This window comes from Oryx dammah, unplaced genomic scaffold (assembly GCF_014754425.2).
Source record: "Oryx dammah isolate SB20612 unplaced genomic scaffold, SCBI_Odam_1.1 HiC_scaffold_26, whole genome shotgun sequence".
Taxonomy (NCBI): Eukaryota; Metazoa; Chordata; class Mammalia; order Artiodactyla; family Bovidae; genus Oryx; species Oryx dammah.
Genome location: NW_024070210.1, coordinates 54,585,144 through 54,604,665, shown reverse-complemented (window position 1 = coordinate 54,604,665; position 19,522 = coordinate 54,585,144). Strand labels below are relative to the sequence as shown.

Sequence of the window (19,522 nt, the reverse complement as noted above, 5' to 3'; positions counted from 1 at the left end):
TCTGTGGAATTCCCCAGGCAAGGATACTGCGGGGTGCCATTGCCTTCTTCAGGGGATCTTCCTGATCCATTGCAGGCAAATTCTTTACAGTCTGAGCTACCAGGGAAGCCCCCTCATATCCAAAGCTATGGTTTTTCCAATAGTCATGTATGGATGTGAGAGTTGGATCATAAAGGCTGAGCACCAAAAAGTTGAGGCTTTTGAATTGTGGGGCTGGAGAAGACTCTTGAGAGTCTCTTGGACAGCAAGGAGATCAAACCAGTCAATCTCGAAGGAAATCAACTCTGAATATTCATTTAAAGCACCAATGCTGAAGTTGAAACTCTAATACTTTGGCCACATGATGCAAAGAGCCGACTCAGTGGGAAAGACCCTGGTGTGAAAGATTGAGGGCAGAAGGAGAAGGGGCTGACAGAGGATGAAGACGGTTGAATGGCATCATTGACTCAATGGACATGAATTTGAGCAAACTCCGGGAGATAATGAAGGACAGGGAAGCCTGGAGTGATACAGTCCGTGAGTTCGCAAAGACTGCGACACTATTTAGCGACTGAACACCACAAAATATAGCATCCTTTATCATGGTAATTAATCGAATATCATCTCTGCCAATACTGGACCTGAGTAAACAAAGACCTGAGGAGAAGAATGAAAACACGTTTGTTTATTTTGTACAAAGCGGCTTCAGTGTCCGAGAGGCCCCGCGGCAGAGCGCGCCCTCAGAGGAGCAGGAGGGGGCCGAGCAGCAGTTCGCCCTGGCCCAGCAGGCGGCCCCGCTCCAGCCCGCGGCCCCGGTTCTCGGCCTTGACGCGCACGGCCAGGCGGCGCACCTCGTCCTCCGAAAGCCCGTCCAAGCACAAGTCCTGCTCCAAGACGGCCCTGCGGCTCCGCCGGACCACGGCGCCCCGCGGCTTCAGGATGAAGCTGACTCTGCAGCCGACGGGGGCGCGGGGCTCGGCGGCTCCTCCGGCCGGGCCCTCGGCACGCAGCAGCCGGACACGCAGGCGCCCGCTGGCCCTACTGTACTCAGCGGCCAGGCGTAGGGCGCCAACGGCACGGCCCAGAGTTAAGGTGCCCTCGGCCTCCAAGCGCTCGGGAAGCGGGTTGGGAGTTGGCGAGGGGGACGCGCCGGGGGTCCGCGCCGGGGATCCGGAGCCGGAGGGGCCCTCGTTCTCGTCCTCGTCGTCTCCGTCCCCGCTGGAAACAGAGCAGGCGCGGGCCAGGTCTCGGTTCCTCTGGGTCCGCAGCACGCGGCGCAGCAGCTCCTCGGAAGCGCGTAGGAAGCGGTGGCAGCGGGGCCCGGGGCCGAGCGCGTCCAGGAGGGAGCCACTGCGGGCCTCGCGGGGCGCAATGGGCGCTCTCGCCCGGGGCGTGAGGGGGTCGTTTCCGCCGCCGCCCCCGTAGGTGTGAGCCCGGGGATGGGGCGCGGGCGGGAGCGCGGCGGCGCCCGGGCCTCCGAGAAAGAGCGACTCCCTGCGGCGGGTGTGCGGGCTCTCGAGCAGCGCGCAGAAGCCGTAGGCAGTGCGCGCCCGGGGCAGGTGCGGCAGCGAGAGTGCGGCCTGCGAGCGCGGGTCCCAGTCCGTGCGGCCAGCGCCGTCGTCAGCCCCTGCTTGTTCGCCCCAGGAGTCTCGGATTGCAGTCAGAGTCGGGCAGGGCACAAGTCGCGGGGGGATGCAGAACTCGGGGATGCGGTCCGGGGTGAGCACGTTTGGACAGCCGGCGGGCGTGAGGGCCGTTGCTCGGCGGGCTCCATCCTGGTAAAGCCGGTTTCTGCCCCGCAGGAGGCGCTCGGGTCCCAAGAGGAGCCGCTCCAGGCACTACAACAGGCAGCAGGGTCCGGTTCCTGAGGAAGCTTTGCTGGAGCTGGTCATCCTGCAACGCACAAGCATACACGGATCTCAGAGTGAGCTCTGCAGGGCGCAGGAGCTCCGGTCTCCGGTCTCTTCTATTTACGGGGTGCCTCCTCCTGCCTCCCTTGGAACCAGGCAAACTACCCCTCACGGTGCTATTGCAGATGTTTCAGTGTTTCTCTGATGTCTTCTCTGTTCCTCAGTGGTGTACACTTTGGGTTTGTTGCCTTAACACCTGCCCTCTCTGTTCTAAGGCAGAGCTTTTCAACATGTTTGCCTCGCGTTGTCCTTGGTGCCAAGAGGCACTATGCTTGTGCAGTGGGTTCCTGAACCCTTGGATTATTGCACTCTAATCCTCAGATTTAAAATAATTATTATCCTTTCTAGGATATTCGGCTTGCTCCCCGCAAGTCCGTGCTGCGGACCCAGAGGAACCGAGTATGCTGAGTCCCCGGGAGAGTTAAGCAAGGCTATGGCCTCTCCTAATGTACCTGGGGTCCAGCGTCATATAGGTCTCCGCACCGTTCTGCCTGGGGCATCAAACTGTAGAGGTGCACGGCCTCTGGGGAGATCAAAGTTCCTGCTGCGGGGTTCACTAAAGTTTAGACTGTCGGCCTGAACCTTTATACCTGAGGCCCGGGAAGCCCGCCAATGGGCGGGCCGGATTGACACTGCTAGGTAACCTGACGCCAAGCCTTCCAACTTTCGGTCTGCCACGTGGCTGGATCCGCAGTGCAAATTCTAGACATTCAGTTCTAAATGGGGGTGCTTCTGTTTACTTATGTGCAAAAGAGGGCTCAGTCTTTACTATATGGCAAAGTCATTGTGAGGATCAATCGGCATACTGAATTGAATCACAGAAGCTCTCTATACCCACCATGAAGAGGATACAAAAGTCGAGTTTGTCTCATTCTTAGTTAATATCCTTCCCTAAATCTAGCCTTTAGTCTGCCCAGGTTTCAAAGTTCCCTACCTGCCTTCTGGCTTTCTGTTCTGATTTTAAATCATTTTCCTTTGTTGGCTACAAACCACTGTGTGTACAGGGAACCTTATAGGTTGCTGGAAATATTCTGCATCTTGATCTGGGTGGGGTTACTGGGTTGTATTCATATGTAAAAAGATAATCTAGCATGCATTTAAGATTAGATATAAGATTATGTATTTTATACCTCAGTTAAAAAAATAACAACCAACTTCTTAAACCTTGTATGCTGATTTTTAAATTGAGAAATTATATTCCTGCACACATCTGGGCTGTTGGACCCATCCTTTGGAGGCAGCCTAACCACATCTGGCCTTTCTAGACTGTGCTCACCTGAGAGATCTTTTCCTTCCTTTGAAAACTGACCTAAGTTCACTTTCTAAGCGACCTTCTTCCAGATAGCTTAGGATGAAAAAGATCTGAGGTGTTTTGTTTGGGTGTATGTTATTTCTGGGCTTCCTTGGTGGCTCAGTGGTAAAGAATCTCCCTGCGAAGCAGGAGATGCACGTACCGTCCTTAGGTCAGGAAGGTCTCCCGGAGAAGGAAATGGCAACCCACTCCAGTATTCTTGCCTGGAAATCCCATGGACAGAGAAGTCTGATGAACTACAGTTCATGGGGTCTGAAAAGAGTCAGTTGTCTAAGACAAATAAGAAAAGAATGAGACAACTCACAAAACAGTCAGACAAAGCAAAAGAGTCAGACTTAACAACTAAACAGCAACATGCTATTTATGCTTAAGATTGAGTTAAAAAAAAAAAAAAGATTGAGTTCAGTCTCTCAGTCATGTCTGACTCTTTGTGACCCCATGGACTGCAGCATGCCAGGCTTCCCTGTCCATCACCAACTCCCAGAGCTTACTCAAACTCATGTGCATAGAGTTGGTCATGCCATCCAACCATCTCATCATCTGTCATCCCCTTCTCCTCCTGCCTTCAATCTTTCCCAGCATCAGGGTCTTTTCTAATGAATTGGTTCTTCACATCAGGTGGCCAAAGTATTGGAGTTTCAGCTTCAGCATAAGTCCTTCCAATGAATATTCAGGACTGATTTCCTCCAGGATTGACTGGTTGGATCTCCTTGTAGTCCAAGGGACTCTCAAGAGTCTTCTCCAACACCACAGTTCAAAAGCATCAATTCTTCAGTGCTCAGCTTTCTTTATAGTCCAACTCTCACATCCATACATGACTACTGGAAAAACCAAAGCTTCGACTAGATGGACCTTTGTTGGTAAAGTAATGTCTCTGCTTTATAATATGCTTTTTAGGTTGGTCATAACTTTTCTTCCAAAGAGCAAGCATCTTTCAATTTCATGGCTACAGTCACCATCTGCAGTGATTTTGGAGCCCCCCAAATAAAGTCTGTCACTCTTTCCACTTTTTCCCCATCTATTTGCCATGAAGTGATGGGACCAGATGCCATGATCTTAGTTTTCTGAATGTTGAATTTTAAGCCAACTTTTTCACTCTTCTCTTTCACTTTCATCAAGAGGCTGTTTAGTTCTTCACTTTCTACTCTGAGTGGTGGCATCTGCATATCTGAGGTTATTGATATTTCTCTCAGCCATCTTGATTCCAGCTTGTGCTTCATCCAGTCCAGCATTTCTCATGATGTACTCTGCATATAAGTTAAATAAGCAGGGTGACAGTATACTCCCTTGGTGTACTCATTTACCAATTTGCAACCAGTCTGCTGTTCCATGTCCAGTTCTAATTGTTGCTTCTTGACCTGCATACAGATATCTCAGGAGACAGGTCAGGTAGTCTGATACTTCCATCTCTTTATGAATTTTCCACAGTTTGTTGTGATCCACACAGTCAAAGGCTTTGGCATGGTCAATAATGCAGAAATAGATGTTTTCCTGGAACTCTCTTTCTTTTTCGATGATCCACTGGATGTTGGCAATTTGATTTCTGGTTCCTCTGCCTTTTCTAAATCCAGCTTGAATATCTGGAAGTTCTCAGTTCACGTACTATTGAAGCCTGACTTGGAGAATTTTGAGCATTACGTTGCTAGCGTGTGAGATGAGTGTAATTGTGCAGTAGTTTGAGCATTCTTTGGCATTGCCTTTCTTTGGGATTGGAATGAAAACTGACCTTTTTCAGTCCTGTGGCCACTGTTGAGTTTTCCAAATTTGCTGGCATATTGAGTGCACCACTTTCACAGCATCATTTTTTAGGATTTCAAATAGCTCAACTGGAATTCCATCATCTCCACTAGCTTTGTTTGTAGCAATGCTTCCTAAAGCCCACTTGACTTCGCACTCCAGGATGACTGGCTCTAGGTGAGTGATCTCACCATCGTGATTATCTAGGTCATGAACATCTTTTTTTGTATAGTTCTTCTGTGTATTCTTGCCACCTCTTCTTAATGTCTTCTGCTTCTGTTAAGTCCATACCATCTCTGTCCTTTAGTATGCCCATCTTTGCATGAAATTTTCCCTCGGTATCTCTAATTTTCTTGAAGAGATCTCTTCAAGAGAGATCTCTCCCATTCTATTATTTTCTTTTATTTCTTTGCATTGATCACTGAGGAAGGCTTTCTTATGTCTCCATGCTATTCTTTGGAACTCTGCATTCAGATGGGTATATCTTTCTTTTGCTCCTGCCTTTCACTTCTCTTCTTTTCATAGCTATTTGTAAGGCCTCCTCAGACAACCATTTTGTCTTTTTTTTCTTTTTCTTGCGGATGGTCTTGATCACTGCCTCCTGTACAATATCACAAAACTCCATCCATAGTTCTTCAGGCACTCTATCAGATCTAGTCTCTTGAATCTATTTCTCACTCCCATGGGATAATCGTAAGGGATTTGATTTAGGTCATACCTGAATGGTCTAGCAGTTTTCCCTACTTTCTTCAATTTAAGTCTGAATTTGGCAATAAGGAGTTCATGATTTGAGCCACAGTCAGCTCCTGGTCTTGTTTTTCCTGACTTAGATCTTCTCCATCTTCAGCTGCATGGAATATAATCAGTCTGATTTCCATATTGAGAATCTGGTGATGTCCATGTGTAGAGTCGTCTCTTGTGTTGTTGGAAGAGGGTGTTTGCTATGACCAGTGCATTCTCTTGGCAAAACTCTATTAGTCTTTGCCCTACTTCATGCTGCACCCCAAGGCCAAATTTGCCTGTTACTCCAGGTGGTTCTTGACTTCTACTTTTGCATTCAAGTCCCCTATAATGAAAAGGACATCTTTTTGGGGTGTTAGTTCTAGAAGGTCTTATAGGTCTTCATAGAACCATTCAACTTCAACTTCTTCTGCATTACTGTTTGGGGCATAGACTTGGATTACCGTGCTATTGAATGGTTTGCCTTGGAAACAAACAAAGATCATCCTGTCATTTTTGAAACTGCATCCAAGCACTGCATTTTGGACTCTTTTGTTGACTATGATGGCTACTCCATTTCTTCTAACGGATTCCTGCCCACAGTAACAGATATAATGGTCATCTGATACCAGACTACCTAATCTGCCTCTTGAGAAATCTGTATGCAGGTCAGGAAGCAACAGTTAGAACTGGACATGGAACAACAGACTGGTTCCAAATAGGAAAAGGAGTACATCAAGGCTGTATACTGTCACCCTGCTTATTTAACTTATATGCAGAGTACACCATGAGAAACGCTGGACTGGAAGAAACACAAGCTGGAATCAAGATTGCCGGGAGAAATATCAATCACCTCAGATATGCAGATGACACCACCCTTATGGCAGAAAGTGAAGAGGAGCTAAAAAGCCTCTTGATGAAAGTGAAAGAGGAGAGTGAAAAAGTTGGCTTAAAGCTCAACATTCAGAAAACTAAGATCATGGCATCTGGTCCCATCACTTCATGGGAAATAGATGGGGAAACAGTAGAAACAGTGTAGGACTTTATTTTGGGGGGCTCCAAAATCACTGCAGGTGGTGACTGCAGCCATGAAGTTAAAAGACGCTTACTCCTTGGAAAAAAAGTTATGACCAACCTAGATAGCATATTCAAAAGCAGAGACATTACTTTGCCGACTAAGGTCCGTCTAGTCAAAGCTATGGTTTTTCCTGTGGTCATGTCTGGATGTGAGAGTTGGACTGTGAAGAAGGCTGAGCACCGAAGAATTGATGCGTTTGAACTGTGGTGTTGGAGAAGACTCTTGAGAGTCCCTTAGACTGCAAGGAGATCCAACCAGTCCATTCTGAAGGAGATCAACCCTGGGATTTCTTTGGAAGGAATTATGCTAAAGCTGAAGCTCCAGTACTTTGTGAAGAGTTGACTCATTGGAAAAGACTGTGATGCTGGGAGGGATTGGGGGCAGGAGGAGAAGGGGATGACAGAGGATGAGATGGCTGGATGGCATCACGGACTCGATGGACGTGGGTCTGAGTGAACTCCGGGAGATGGTGATGGACAGGGAGGCCTGGCATGCTGCGATTCATGGGGTTGCAAAGAGTCAGACATGACTGAGTGACTGAACTGAACTGAACTGAGTTAAATTCACCCATTCCAGTCCATTTTAGTTAGCTGATTCTTAAAATGTTGATGTTCACTCTTGCCACCTCCTGTTTGACCACTTGCAATTTGCCTTGATTCATGGACCTGACATTTCAGGTTCCTATGCAATATTGCTCTTTACAGCATTGGACTTTACTTCCATCACCAGTCACATCCACAGCTGGGTGTTGTTTTTTCTTTGGCTCCTTCTCTTCATACTTTATGGAGTTATTTCTCCACTGATCTCCAGTAGCATATTGGGGAGTTCATCTTTCAGTGTCCTTTCTTTTTACCTTTTCATATTGTTCATGGGGTTCTCAAGGCAACAATACTGAAGTGGCTTGCCATTCCCTTCTCCAGTGGACCACGTTTTTTCAGAACTCTCCACCATGACCTGTCCATCTTGGGTGGCCCTAAACAGCATGGCTCATAGTTTCACTGAGTTAGACAAGGTGGCTGTGTGGCACTGGCGTGACTTTGAGGAGATACCCCATGTCCAAGGGCAAAGGAGAAGCCCCAGCAAGACAGTAGGAGGGGCAAAATAGCATTTAGAATCAAATCCCATACCCACCAGAGACACTCAGAGGGCTCAAACAAACCTTGTGTGCACCAGGACCCAGAGACCCCACATAGACTGAGCCAGAACTGTGTTTGAGTGTCTCCTGCAGAGATATGGGTCAGCATTGGATTGCTGCAAGGGCAGGGACTCTGGGTGCAGTAAACCTTGGTATGTCATAAGCCCTCTTGGAACAGGTCACCAAATACCCCACCATAGAGCCACCAAAACTTACACAGGATTGGGAAACAGACTCTTGGAGGGCACAAATAAAATCTTATGCACACCAGGACCCAGGAGAAAGGAGCAGTGACCCCACAAGAGACTGACCCAGACTTGCCCGTGAGTGTCCAGGAGTCCCCAGTGGAGGCATGGGTCGGCAGTGGCTTGCTGCAGGGTTGGGAGCACTGAGTGTGGCATGAGACCTTTAAAGGAGGTCACCATTATCTTTATTACTTCCACCATAGTTTGGCCTCAGGTCAAAAAACAGGGAGGGAATACAGCCCCACCCATTGACAGAAAATTAAGGATTTACTGAGCATGGCCCCACCCATCAGGACAAGACCCAGTTTCCCTCTCAGCCAGTCTCTCCCATCAGGAAGCTTCCATAAGCCTCTTATTCTTCTCCATCAGAGGGTAATGGGATTCAGTTCAGTTCAGTTCAGTCGCCCAGACATGTCCTACTCTTTGCGACCCCATGAATCGCAGCACGCCAGGCCTCCCTGTCCATCACCATCTCCCGGAGTTCACTCAGACTCACGTCCATCGAGTCCGTGATGCCATCCAGCCATCTCATCCTCTGTCATCCCCTTCTCCTCCCGCCCCCAATCCCTCCCAGCATCAGAGTCTTTTCCAATGAGTCAACTCTTCACATGAGGTGGCCAAAGTACTGGAGCTTCAGCTTTAGCATCATTCCTTCCAAAGAAATCCCAGGGTTGATCTCCTTCAGAATGGACTGGTTGGATCTCCTTGCAGTCCAAGGGACTCTCAAGAGTCTTCTCCAACACCACAGTTCAAACGCATCAATTCTTCGGTGCTCAGCCTTCTTCACAGTCCAACTCTCACATCCAGACATGACCACAGGAAAAACCATAGCTTTGACTAGACGGACCTTAGTCGGCAAAGTAATGTCTCTGCTTTTGAATATGCTGTCTAGGTTGGTCATAACTTTTCTTCCAAGGAGTAAGCGTCTTTTAATTTCATGGCTGCAGTCACCACCTGCAGTGATTTTGGAGCCCCCCAAAATAAAGTCCTACACTGTTTCTACTGTTTCTCCATCTATTTCCCATGAAGTGATGGGACCAGATGCCATGATCTTAGTTTTCTGAATGTTGAGCTTTAAGCCAACTTTTTCACTCTCCTCTTTCACTTTCATCAAGAGGCTCTTTAGCTCCTCTTCACTTTCTGCCATAAGGGTGGTGTCATCTGCATATCTGAGGTGATTGATATTTCTCCCGGCAATCTTGATTCCAGCTTGTGTTTCTTCCAGTCCAGTGTTTCTCATGGTGTACTCTGCATATAAGTTAAATAAGCAGGGTGACAATATACAGCCTTGATGTACTCCTTTTCCTATTTAGAACCAGTCTGTTGTTCCATGTCCAGTTCTAACTGTTGCTTCCTGATCTGCATACAGATTTCTCAAGAGGCAGGTCAGGTGGTCTGGTATTCCCATCTCTTTCAGAATTTTCCACAGTTTATTGTGATCCACACAGTCAAAGGCTTTGGCTTAGGTAATGGGATTAGTGAACTTAAAGACCCAGGAGACCTGCCTTGCCCCTTTTGGTAGTAATAATACCCATCTATCTATTGTTTTTGTTCTTATTTATTCGCTAAGTTGTGGCCAACTTTCTGCAACGTCATGGACACTAACCTCCAAGGCTCCTCTGTCCGTGGGATTTCCCAGGCAAGAATACTGGAGTGAGTTGCCATTTCCTTCTCCCAGGGAACTTCCCTACCCAGGGATCAAACCAGCGTCTCCTGTGTCTCCAGCATTGCAGGAGGATTCTTTACCACTGAGCCACCAGGGAAGCCCATACAATAAGATAATGCAGATGAAAAGTTTAGCATACAGCCTGATATACACAATGTCAGATATTTATTGTTAGTACAGAGGAGAGCAAATGTTCATTAGTTCCTTTATTCATTCAAAGTGATATTTACTGGATGCATCCTGGCTTCCAGCCACTATGCTAGGCAGGTAGATCCTACTGTACAAGATCATATTAGCTATGCACTTCTGTCAGAAGAGGAGTGAAATAATGAGGGTGGCATATTTGAACATTGCTTGGCTGAGGCAGAAATGAGAAGAGACTATTGAACACTGTTTATATATCTAGCCTGGGGGCAGAGTTGGTATATCCTTGAGTTTGCCATGCCCTTGACTACCTACTTCTTTGTCTTTACTTGAGTTCCACTCCTGGTCAAATTTCTTGTTGTTGTTGTTCAGTTGCTAGGTCATGTCCAACTCTTTGCCACCCCATAAACTGCAGCATGCCAGGCTTCCCTGTCCTTCACTATTTCCCTGAGTTTGCTCAAGCTCATATCCACTGAATCAGTGATGCCATCCAACCATCTCATCCTCTATTGTCCCCTTCTCTTCCTGCCTTCAATCTTTCCCAGCAGCAGGGTCTTTTCCAATAGTTGGCTCTTCACATCAGGTGGCCAAAGTATAGCTCAGCTGGAATTCCATCACCTCCACTAGCTTTGTTCATAGTGATGCTTCCTAAGACTCACTTGACTTCACACTCCAGAATGACTGGCTCTAGATGAGTGATCACACCATCGTGGTTATCTGGGTCATTAAGATCTTTTTTTTGCATAGTTCTTCTGTTCTTGAATCTATTTGTCACTTCTACTGTATAATTACAAGGGATTTGATACAGGTCATACTTGAATGGTCTAGTGGTTTTCCCTACTTTCTTCAATTTAAGTCTGAATTTTGCAATAAGGAGCTCATGATCTGAGCCACAGTCTGCTCCCAGTCTTGTTTTTGCTGACTGTATAGAGTTCTCCTTATTTGACTTCAGAGAATAGAATCAGTTTGATTTCAGTATTGACCACCGGGTGATGTCCATGTGTAGATTCCCCTCTTGTGTTGTTGGAAGTGGGTGTTTGCTATGACCAGTGCATTCTCTTGGCAAAGGTCTGTTAGCCTTTGCCCTGCTTCATTTTGTACTCCAAGGCCAAACTTGCCTGTTATTCCAGGTATTTCTTGACTTCCTACTTTTGCATTCCAGTGCCATATAATGAAAAGGACATCTCTTTTGGGTGTTAGTTTTAGAAGGTCTTGTAGTTCTTCATAGAACTGTTGGACTTCAGCTTCTTCAGCATCAGTGGTTGGGGCATAGCCTTGAATTACTGTGATATTGAATAGTTTGCCTTGGAAACAAACAGAGATCATCCTGTCATTTTTCAGATTTCACTCAAGTACTGCATTTCAGATTCTTTTGTTGAGTATGAGGGCTACTCCATCCCTTCTAAGTGATTCTTGCCCACAGTAGTAGATACAGTGATCATCTGAGTTAAATTTGCCCATTCCTCCGTTTTAGTTCACTGATTCCTAAAATGTAGGTATTCACTTGTGCCATTTCCTGTTGACCACATCCAATCTTCCTTGATTCATGGACCTAACATTCCAGGTTCCTATGCAATATTGTTCTTTACAGCATCAGAATATACTTTCACCACCAGTGATAGTGAAAGTCTCTCCGTCATGTCTGACTCTTTGCGACACCATGGACTGTACAGTCCATGAATTCTCCAGGCTAGAGTATTGGAGTGGGTAGCCTTTCCCTTCTCCAGGAGATCTTCCCAACCGAGGGACTGAACCCAGGTGTCCCACACTACAGGCAGATTCTTTACCAACTGAGCTATCAGGGAAGCCCTTCACCACCAGACAAATCCACAACTGGGTGTCCTTTCCACTTTGGCTCAGCTTCTTCATTCTTTTTGGAGCTGTTTCTCCACTCTTTCTCATTAGCACACTGGGCACCTACTGACCTGGTGGGCTCATCTTTCAGTTTCGTATCGTTTTGCTCTTTCATACTGTTCATGGATTTCTCAAGGCAAGAATCTGAAGTGGTTTGCCATTCCCTTCCAATGGACCACGTTTTGTCAGAACTCTCCACCATGTCCCATCTCTCTTGGGTGGCCCTGCATAGCGTGACTCATAGCTTCACTGACTTACACAAGCCTGTGATCCACGTGATCATTTTGGTTAGTTTTCCTTGATTGTGGTTTTCACTCTGGAGGCCATGCGATTGTAGTTCTTGCTTCTTCTGTCTGCCCTCTGATAAATGAGAATAAGAGGCTAATGCAAGCTTCCCGATGGGAGAGATTGGCTGGGGAAAACTGGCTCTTGCTCTGGTAGACAAGGCCATTCTCAGTAAATCTTTAATCCAACTTTCTGCTGATGGGTGGCACTGTGCTCCCTCACTGTAGTCTGACCTGAGGTGGCTCAGGACTTGAGCATGCAGTCTCTGTGTGCTTAGTCGCTCAGCTGTGTCCAACTCTTTTCGAGCCCATAGACCCTACATAGCCTGCCAGGCTCCTCTGTCCATGGGTATTATGCAGGCAAGAATACTGGAGTGGGTTGCCACGCCCTACTCCAGGGGATTTTCCCAACCCAAGGATTGAACCCAGGTCTCCCATATTGCATGCAGTTTCTATGGTAGGGCTAATGACGACCTCCTCCAAGAGGACTTAGGCCGTGCCTCTTAGACCTTCTGCATTTCTGGTCCTGTGGCAGGCCATTGTTGACCCACACTTCTGCAGACCCTCCAACACTCAGAATCTCTTGTGGGGGTCACTGTTCCTTTCTCCTGTTTCCTGGTGCACACCAGGTTTTGCTTGTGCACTCCAAGTGTCTCTGGAGGGTAGAGGTTTGATTTTAACATGATTGCTCCCATTCTGGAGAAGGCAATGGCAACCCAACTCCAGTACTCTTGCCTGGAAAATCCCATGGATGGAGGAGCCTGGTAGGCTGCAGTCCATGGGGTTGCAAAGAGTCGGACATGACTGAACGACTTCACTTTCACTTTTCACTTTCATGCATTGGAGAAGGAAATGGCAACCCACTCCAGTGTTCTTGCCTGCAGAATCCCAGGGACAATGGAGCCTGGTAGGCTGCTGTCTATGGGGTTGCACAGAGTTGGACACGACTGAAGTGACTTAGCAGCAGCAACAGCTCCCCTTCTAATGTCATGTTACAGCTTTTCCTTTGTCCGTGGATGTGGGCTATCTTTTTTTTTTTTTTTTTGCCTTGGGTCACTGTTAAACCTATGGGAGAATGTTTACCAATTATACACTTAAGAGTCATGTGATTGTGTTTTGACTCATCTTTTCTCAGGAGGCAAGATGCTGTTAGCTCTGCAAATGAGAGCCCAGAGAGCCCTGGATTAAAATAGTGAGGCTAACAGTCTGAGAAGCTGTCTGAGAAGTGGTTAAGCAAAGCTGTGTTGTGGAGGGAGAGATGAATTAGTGGTAAAGTGCGGGGGACTGCCCGTAATGGGTTAAGTCCTGGGAGCTGCTTGGCGTGTTTGCCGAGCCCTAAGGACTTGTTCCTTAAGCGCCCTGTCCCGCCCCTCCTGAGAATGTCATCATGACCTTATAGCTCCAGGGAGTCTAACATCTGCCATTCTTCTAAAACAAGTATTGTTTGCCTGTATACAATAAAGGGAGTCTGGTGATCTTGTTGATTGATTATTGATTGTTGTAAATACTGCTTGAGAAATGTCATATGTCACGTAGGCTGCACTATAAATATTGTTACTGAAATAAAGGAGACTATCAGCCATTTTGGTCTGATCCTCTCAACCCCATCTTTCTGTCTCAGTCTCTTTCTTTTCTCAGCGATCGAGCTCCGTTTCCCGTGTCTCCCGGGTAGGGGAAAAACCTTGCAGTGCTGGCCGCGGCAGTAAAGAAACATAGAGTTTGGAGTTATCCATCCTCGGTTCAAATATTATGCAGCTTTTAAACTATGGAACTGTGGGCAAGTAAATTAACTTCTCTGAGTTGAAGTTGTATAATGGCGCTTACAAGGCCTACCACACATGATCATTGTGAGGGTTAAATGCATGAAAACCTGGTACATAGTAAGTGTTGGCTATCACTTAGCCGTTATTATATGAATCTGTTTGATTAAGGATTAGGTGATTCACACATGGATTCCCTTAAAAACATTTCTCTTTCTGGCCAAGCCAAGTAGATTTGCTTTATTTTTTATTAATAAATCACCTTCTTCAATAACACTTTGGAAACATTTCCTATATAAGATGTCTTGAAAACAGCAGAAACATGCCCTTGCATGGCCGGTCCCCATGACCACATTAAGCCTAATGTTTTACTTACCTTGGAAGCATGATCCATGAAGTACTCAGGTGGTTTGTCTAACAGGATGAGGCTCTGTTCATGGAACACCCAAATCTATTCAGAGGAAGACTGTCATTATCCGAGCTCTGGGAACCTTCAGTGATGGAGCTGGAAATCAATTTTGCAAAGCAAGCATAAATAGATCACTCACCATCAAGGTCCGAGGTGCTCTTGGAGTAGAAGACAGACCATTTAAAGCAGACCTTGAACTTTCCTGGTGGTCCAGTGACTAAGACTCCATGCTCCCAATGCAGGGGGCCCAGGTTCAATCCCTGGTCAGGGAACTAGATTCCGCATGCTGCAGCTAAATATCCCACATGTTGCCACGAAAATGAATGATTCTGTGTGCCACAGTTAAGACCTGGCTCAGCCAAATAAATATTAAGAAATAAAGCAGACCTGCAAGATAACATAGATGTCAAGGAAAGCAAGAAGAAGAAAGTTTCTAACCAAATAAAATACTGGTGTTCTGACTTACTCATCTCATTCAACAGAATTAGAGTGTGAAGTAATGCAAAGTACACAGACCAGGGAATTGGGACACTTGGATTTTAGCTCTGATAGTAACTTCCTGAGGGACTTTGGCTAGTCCCTTAATTCTCTCTCCCACTCAGTGTCTCCATTTGCCAAAGGAGGAGGTTGGATTAACCAGATGATATTTGAGCTCTTCTCTGACATTCTGCAATGCTCTCATAAGCCTTCTCCCAGTTAAACTTCCAAACTTTTCTAAAAATCCACAGTACCATTTTATTCTCTAGCTTTCTCCTCCATTTCCTTTCCGCCAAATCCCTTTGTTTTTCTAAACAAAGTCGAGGACTAGGAGGAATGGGGGGTGAGTAGGAGCTAGTAGTGTGACACTACAATTTCTTATTTTTCAGTCTTTAAGCAAAAGCCATCAATTTCTAAAGTGTCCCTAATTTTGACTTGGATTCATGTCAATGTATGGCAAAACCAATACAGAATTGTAAAGTAAAATAAAAAATAAATAAATTAAAAAAAATAAAGAAAACATAAAAATATTTTGCTAATCAGTTTTTATTGCTCAGTCCCTCCTGGCAGTGTAGCTTTTGATTGCCTTTGTTAAACTTCTCATTGTTCTGAAGCTGGAATGAATATAAGAGCTATAAATAATAGAATGCTTATGTTTTTTAGTTAATCTGTGTGTCCAAATTCTTTTTGGTATACTGTGTTACAGGGCTAATGATGCTTCTTTCATTAGTTATGGTTTGTTTTGGATTAGGATTTTTTCGAGAAGTATATGAAATTTGGAGCATTATTCTGTATGTAATAACCATTTCCTCAAAATATACTTAAAAAGTAAAATATTAAAACTTAAAAGCTTTTTATCCTATATGGTAGTAGCATTATTTGTACTGACAATTTTGAGCTGAGTTTTTCTACTCTGAGGTTTTCCATTCTGTCAGTACCCTTTCAAACAAGATCTCTGAGAATTATTGCTAGCCTAGTGGTGATTTGACTCTATTTATTAAAAGAGAAAAAGTAGCAGTGCTCAGGGAGCTAAGGGAAATAAATACCTGCTGTGTAGTTTTATGCAAATCATTTAATTTTATGTAAATCACTGACTTTAATTTTCCTATAAATGAAGACAGTACTATTATCTGCATTACTTGTCTCGCAGATCTTTTGTGAGGATTACTTGAAAATGTATACTTTGGCATAATACTGGAATGATAGCTCATGAAGTACAACTGCAGAAGTATTAATAAAATGGAATCATGCTTATTAAGGTAGGCATATGCATATGTTACGTTCTTTCAAAAGTGTAAAGAACCATAAAAGTACAAGAAGTTATTGTTACACAAGGATTAGTATTGCCCACTTCTCCCAGCTAATTTCCCCTCCTGTTCCATTTCCTTGACCACATGCTTCGGCTTGTGACATCTCTTTTATCCTCTTGCACAGCTATTCATATATCCTTGCACTGGGGCTTCCCTGGTGACTCAGAGGTTAAAGCATCTGCCTCTAATGAGGGAGACTGGGTTCGATCCCTGGGTCAGGAAGATCCCCTGGAGAAGGAAATGGCAACCCACTCCGATATTCTTGCCTGGAGAATCCCATGGACGGAGAAGCCTGGTGGGCTACAGTCCACGGGGTCGCAAAGAGTCGGACACGACTGAGCGACTTAACTTTCACTTTCAACTTTCTTTCACTTGCATTGTTTGGTTTCTCAACTTTTTCTGGTGCATGCCTATCTCAGTAACAATGTATGGATATCTGTAGGGATCTATCTATGTATCTTTTTTTTTCACTCTTCCCAGTGCATAGTTGGTGTGAATGTACAAGGGGAGAGGGGTGGTTGGGAGCAGATTAGAAACAAGTTTGGGACAGGTTAGTGGGTGATTGTGCAGTCTGGGTGAGATATAAAGAGAATTTAGGAAATATGCAAAAGCAGAAGAGACATGTTTGGCTGTTAATTGGTTGTGGATGGTAAAGGAATGAAGTATGAAGTGCTTCAAAATACATCCTAGGTATTTTGTCAGGGTGACTAAGCTAGGAAAAACAAACGGTTACTGTTTTATTTTCTGTGGGCTGGAGTGAGGGATGAAGGTGGTTATTGATAGCATTAGTACTGCTTAGTGTTGATTCTTTTCTTTTACATCCATTTTATATAACACCAATTCTAGATATTTTGACTTTTTTCTCCAGTGAACTTTGTATTTAAGGAATGATTTTTCTTTTTGATCCTCTTATTAGTCTGTTCAGGCTGCTATTACAGAATACAACAGGCTGGGTGGTTTAAAAATAATACAATTTTCACAGTTCTTGAAGTCAGGAAGTTCAAGATCAAGGTGCCAGTTGATTCAGTCTAGTGAGGGCCCACTTCCTGGTTCATAGATGTCAGTCTTCTTGCTGTATCTTCACACCGCAGAAGGGGTGAGGGAACTCTCTGGGGTCTCTTTCATAGGGCTACTAATCCCATCCATGAGGGCTCTACTTAATTACCTAATGACCTAATTACCTCCCAAAGGCCCCACTGCCTAATACTCTGACAGTAGAGGTTAAAATTTCAACATTTGCATGTTGATGTTTGACAGAAAACAAAATTCTGTAAAGCAATTCTCCTTCAATTAAATAAAAAGAATTTCAACATTTGAATCTGGGGATTACACAATGTCCATAGAAGTTGTTTAAGAGCAGTTTACATATAGTTTTTCAGACACGTGCAGTGAAGCATTTAATAAACACGTGACCACAAATAATCTCATTATTGCTCAGGTTTATGTTTGTAAACTATCTCAGTTTTTTTTTTTTAAATAAATTTAAAAAAATGTCCTGTTCTCTAAAGAGAATTGGCTTGTCAATGAGTGGCTAAATTTTACTAAAAGTCCTTGAATTATAAAAGCCTCACTTTCAAAAAGTCTTGGCACGCCAGAAACAGTTCAATGATTAAAAGAGATGAAGTTAACAGCTAACTTACCCTTAAAGGGAAAAAAAAAGGAAGTACTACGTCGTTTTGTTCTTTATTTCCTTAACTTAGTATGTAATTAAGAAGTGACTCCTGAATTAACTAAGAGCCAACCAGGCACAGAAGCGAGTAAAAGAACGAGTTAACGAAATGCATACTGAGTTCCCATTCTGCCATCTTATGATGCAGTTGTTTCCCCTCCTCCCACTTGCAAATTACTGAAGTGTGTTTTCCGGACGGAAAAGGAGGCAGAGCGCTCGTGCCAGGTGCGGCTGATGTGTAGCAGAACGAGGGTGCAGGGTCTCCTATTTTCCCCTCCTGAACGGATGGTTCCTTATGAGGCTGCTCAGTGTGGACTGGAGGCCTGGGAAGCGCCGGGCAGCCATTCGGTCGGCTCCAGCGCCGCACAGCTGCTTCCCACCCTGATGACGGAGCCCTACGGTCCTCAAGTCAAAAGAAGGCGACTCAGAGGAAGCAGAGGGACCATCAAAGATGTCCCCGTGCTCAGTAACTCCTGCCTCCCTTTTCTTTCTCTAACATCTCTTTCCTCTGGTGCTGGTCGCTGAGACAAGCGCCAAAGCAGCTTCTCCACCGCTCCGCCCGCTGTCAGGTGCCCTGGCGGCCTGCGGCCAGGGGGTCACGAGTTTGCGACGCGCCCCCGAAGCTCCGGGAGGCAGCAGGAGCAAACCCAGCAGCAGCAACAGCAGCAGCGGCGGCTGTGGCGCGCCTGCGCACAGCCCAATCACGCGCGGTGCAGCGCGGCGCCGGGGCGGGTCGGCGCCCGGGGGGCTGTCATTCGCAGCGCTGGGCGCCGCCCTCAGCTGCGCCGGTCGGTTCCGGCTCCTCCCTCTCCTGTGCGGGGGTCTCACCATGGTGCTGGAGTCGGTGGTCGCGGACCTGCTGAACCGCTTCCTGGGGGACTATGTGGAAAACCTGAACAAGTCCCAGCTGAAGCTGGGGATCTGGGGCGGTAAGCGAGAGGGCGCGGCCGCGGGCTGCTGGGGGTTGCAGACGCTGGCCATGGGGCCCCAGCCGCAGGCTGCTCCCCTCCCGGCTCCAGCCCCGGCCCAGTTCCTTCTGCCGTCTGAGGCTCCGCCTCTGGGGAGGGCGTTCGGTGGGGCCTGGGCCGCAGGTGCAGGGCGTGGGGAGGCCTGTGCCCGCCTCCACCGCCACGGGGTCCTGGGTGCTCGCAGGGGCTGGAGAGGGGCGGTTGAATTGCGCCCGTCTCGCGGAGATTCCCGGCTTTCGTGTCCCTGAGTCCGAAGTCCCTGCCCGGTCCCACCTGCCCACCTTGGGAGACCTCTGCCTGCCCTCGGCCTGGCCCCTTCGACTCCACGGAACCCTCCCTGTTCTCACTCCAGGTGGAGCGAGGCTGGCTGCGTGGTCACACACGCCCAAGTGGCATCAAGGAAGGAGAAACAGGAAATTGTGTTTCATAGTTATCTTTTCTGGCAGTTGATAGCTGTCAGGAACTGGCTTTTCTCTAAAGGGTTTGGGAAACGGTTGGCAAGTAGGGGAAGATCACTAGGAAAGGCTCGTCGGTAGAAATTCTTAACTCATAATACTCTCAGCTACTGAGAAAGTGACTGCTTCCCTTAGGATTGATTTTCCTCTTAATGAGAAGAGGAGTTTCAATTTTGTTTTGGAGCAACAGAGAGAAATTCAAGCCACGAGCTACATCATCATTAATTAGGTGACTCCGGGAGTTGGTGATGGACAGGGAGGCCTGGCGTGCTGCGGTTCCATGGGGTCGCAAAGAGTCGGACACGACTGAGCGCCTGAACTGAACTGGTTGCGCACTGAAGGACTGACACCAACGCTTCTGTCCTAGAGGACGTGTATAGAAGTAGACTGTAGTGTGCTTCTCCATGTTC

General features: G+C 46.4%; 2 protein-coding genes across 5 annotated transcripts in view; one reads left to right on the top strand and one right to left on the bottom strand.

Moving 5' to 3' along the window:
* Positions 1-668: 668 nt before the first annotated feature.
* LOC120853648 (C2 calcium-dependent domain-containing protein 4A-like) lies at positions 669-2,693 on the bottom strand. The gene is made up of 3 exons (XM_040227609.1): positions 2,659-2,693; positions 2,373-2,571; positions 669-1,817 (listed from the first exon to the last, which is right to left on the bottom strand). The coding sequence occupies exons 1-3, from the start codon at positions 2,691-2,693 to the stop codon at positions 720-722; spliced, it is 1,332 nt and encodes a 443-aa protein (XP_040083543.1). The 3' UTR covers positions 669-719.
* Positions 2,694-18,417: 15,724 nt separating this feature from the next.
* VPS13C (vacuolar protein sorting 13 homolog C) overlaps positions 18,418-19,522 on the top strand; it is a 181,658-nt gene continuing 180,553 nt past the window's right edge. For all 4 annotated transcript variants that reach the window (XM_040226663.1, XM_040226662.1, XM_040226665.1 and 1 more), the window contains exon 1: positions 18,418-18,618. In XM_040226663.1, coding sequence (XP_040082597.1) covers positions 18,519-18,618 — 100 coding nt within the window. In that variant the 5' untranslated portion in view covers positions 18,418-18,518. The remainder of the gene's footprint in view (positions 18,619-19,522) is intronic.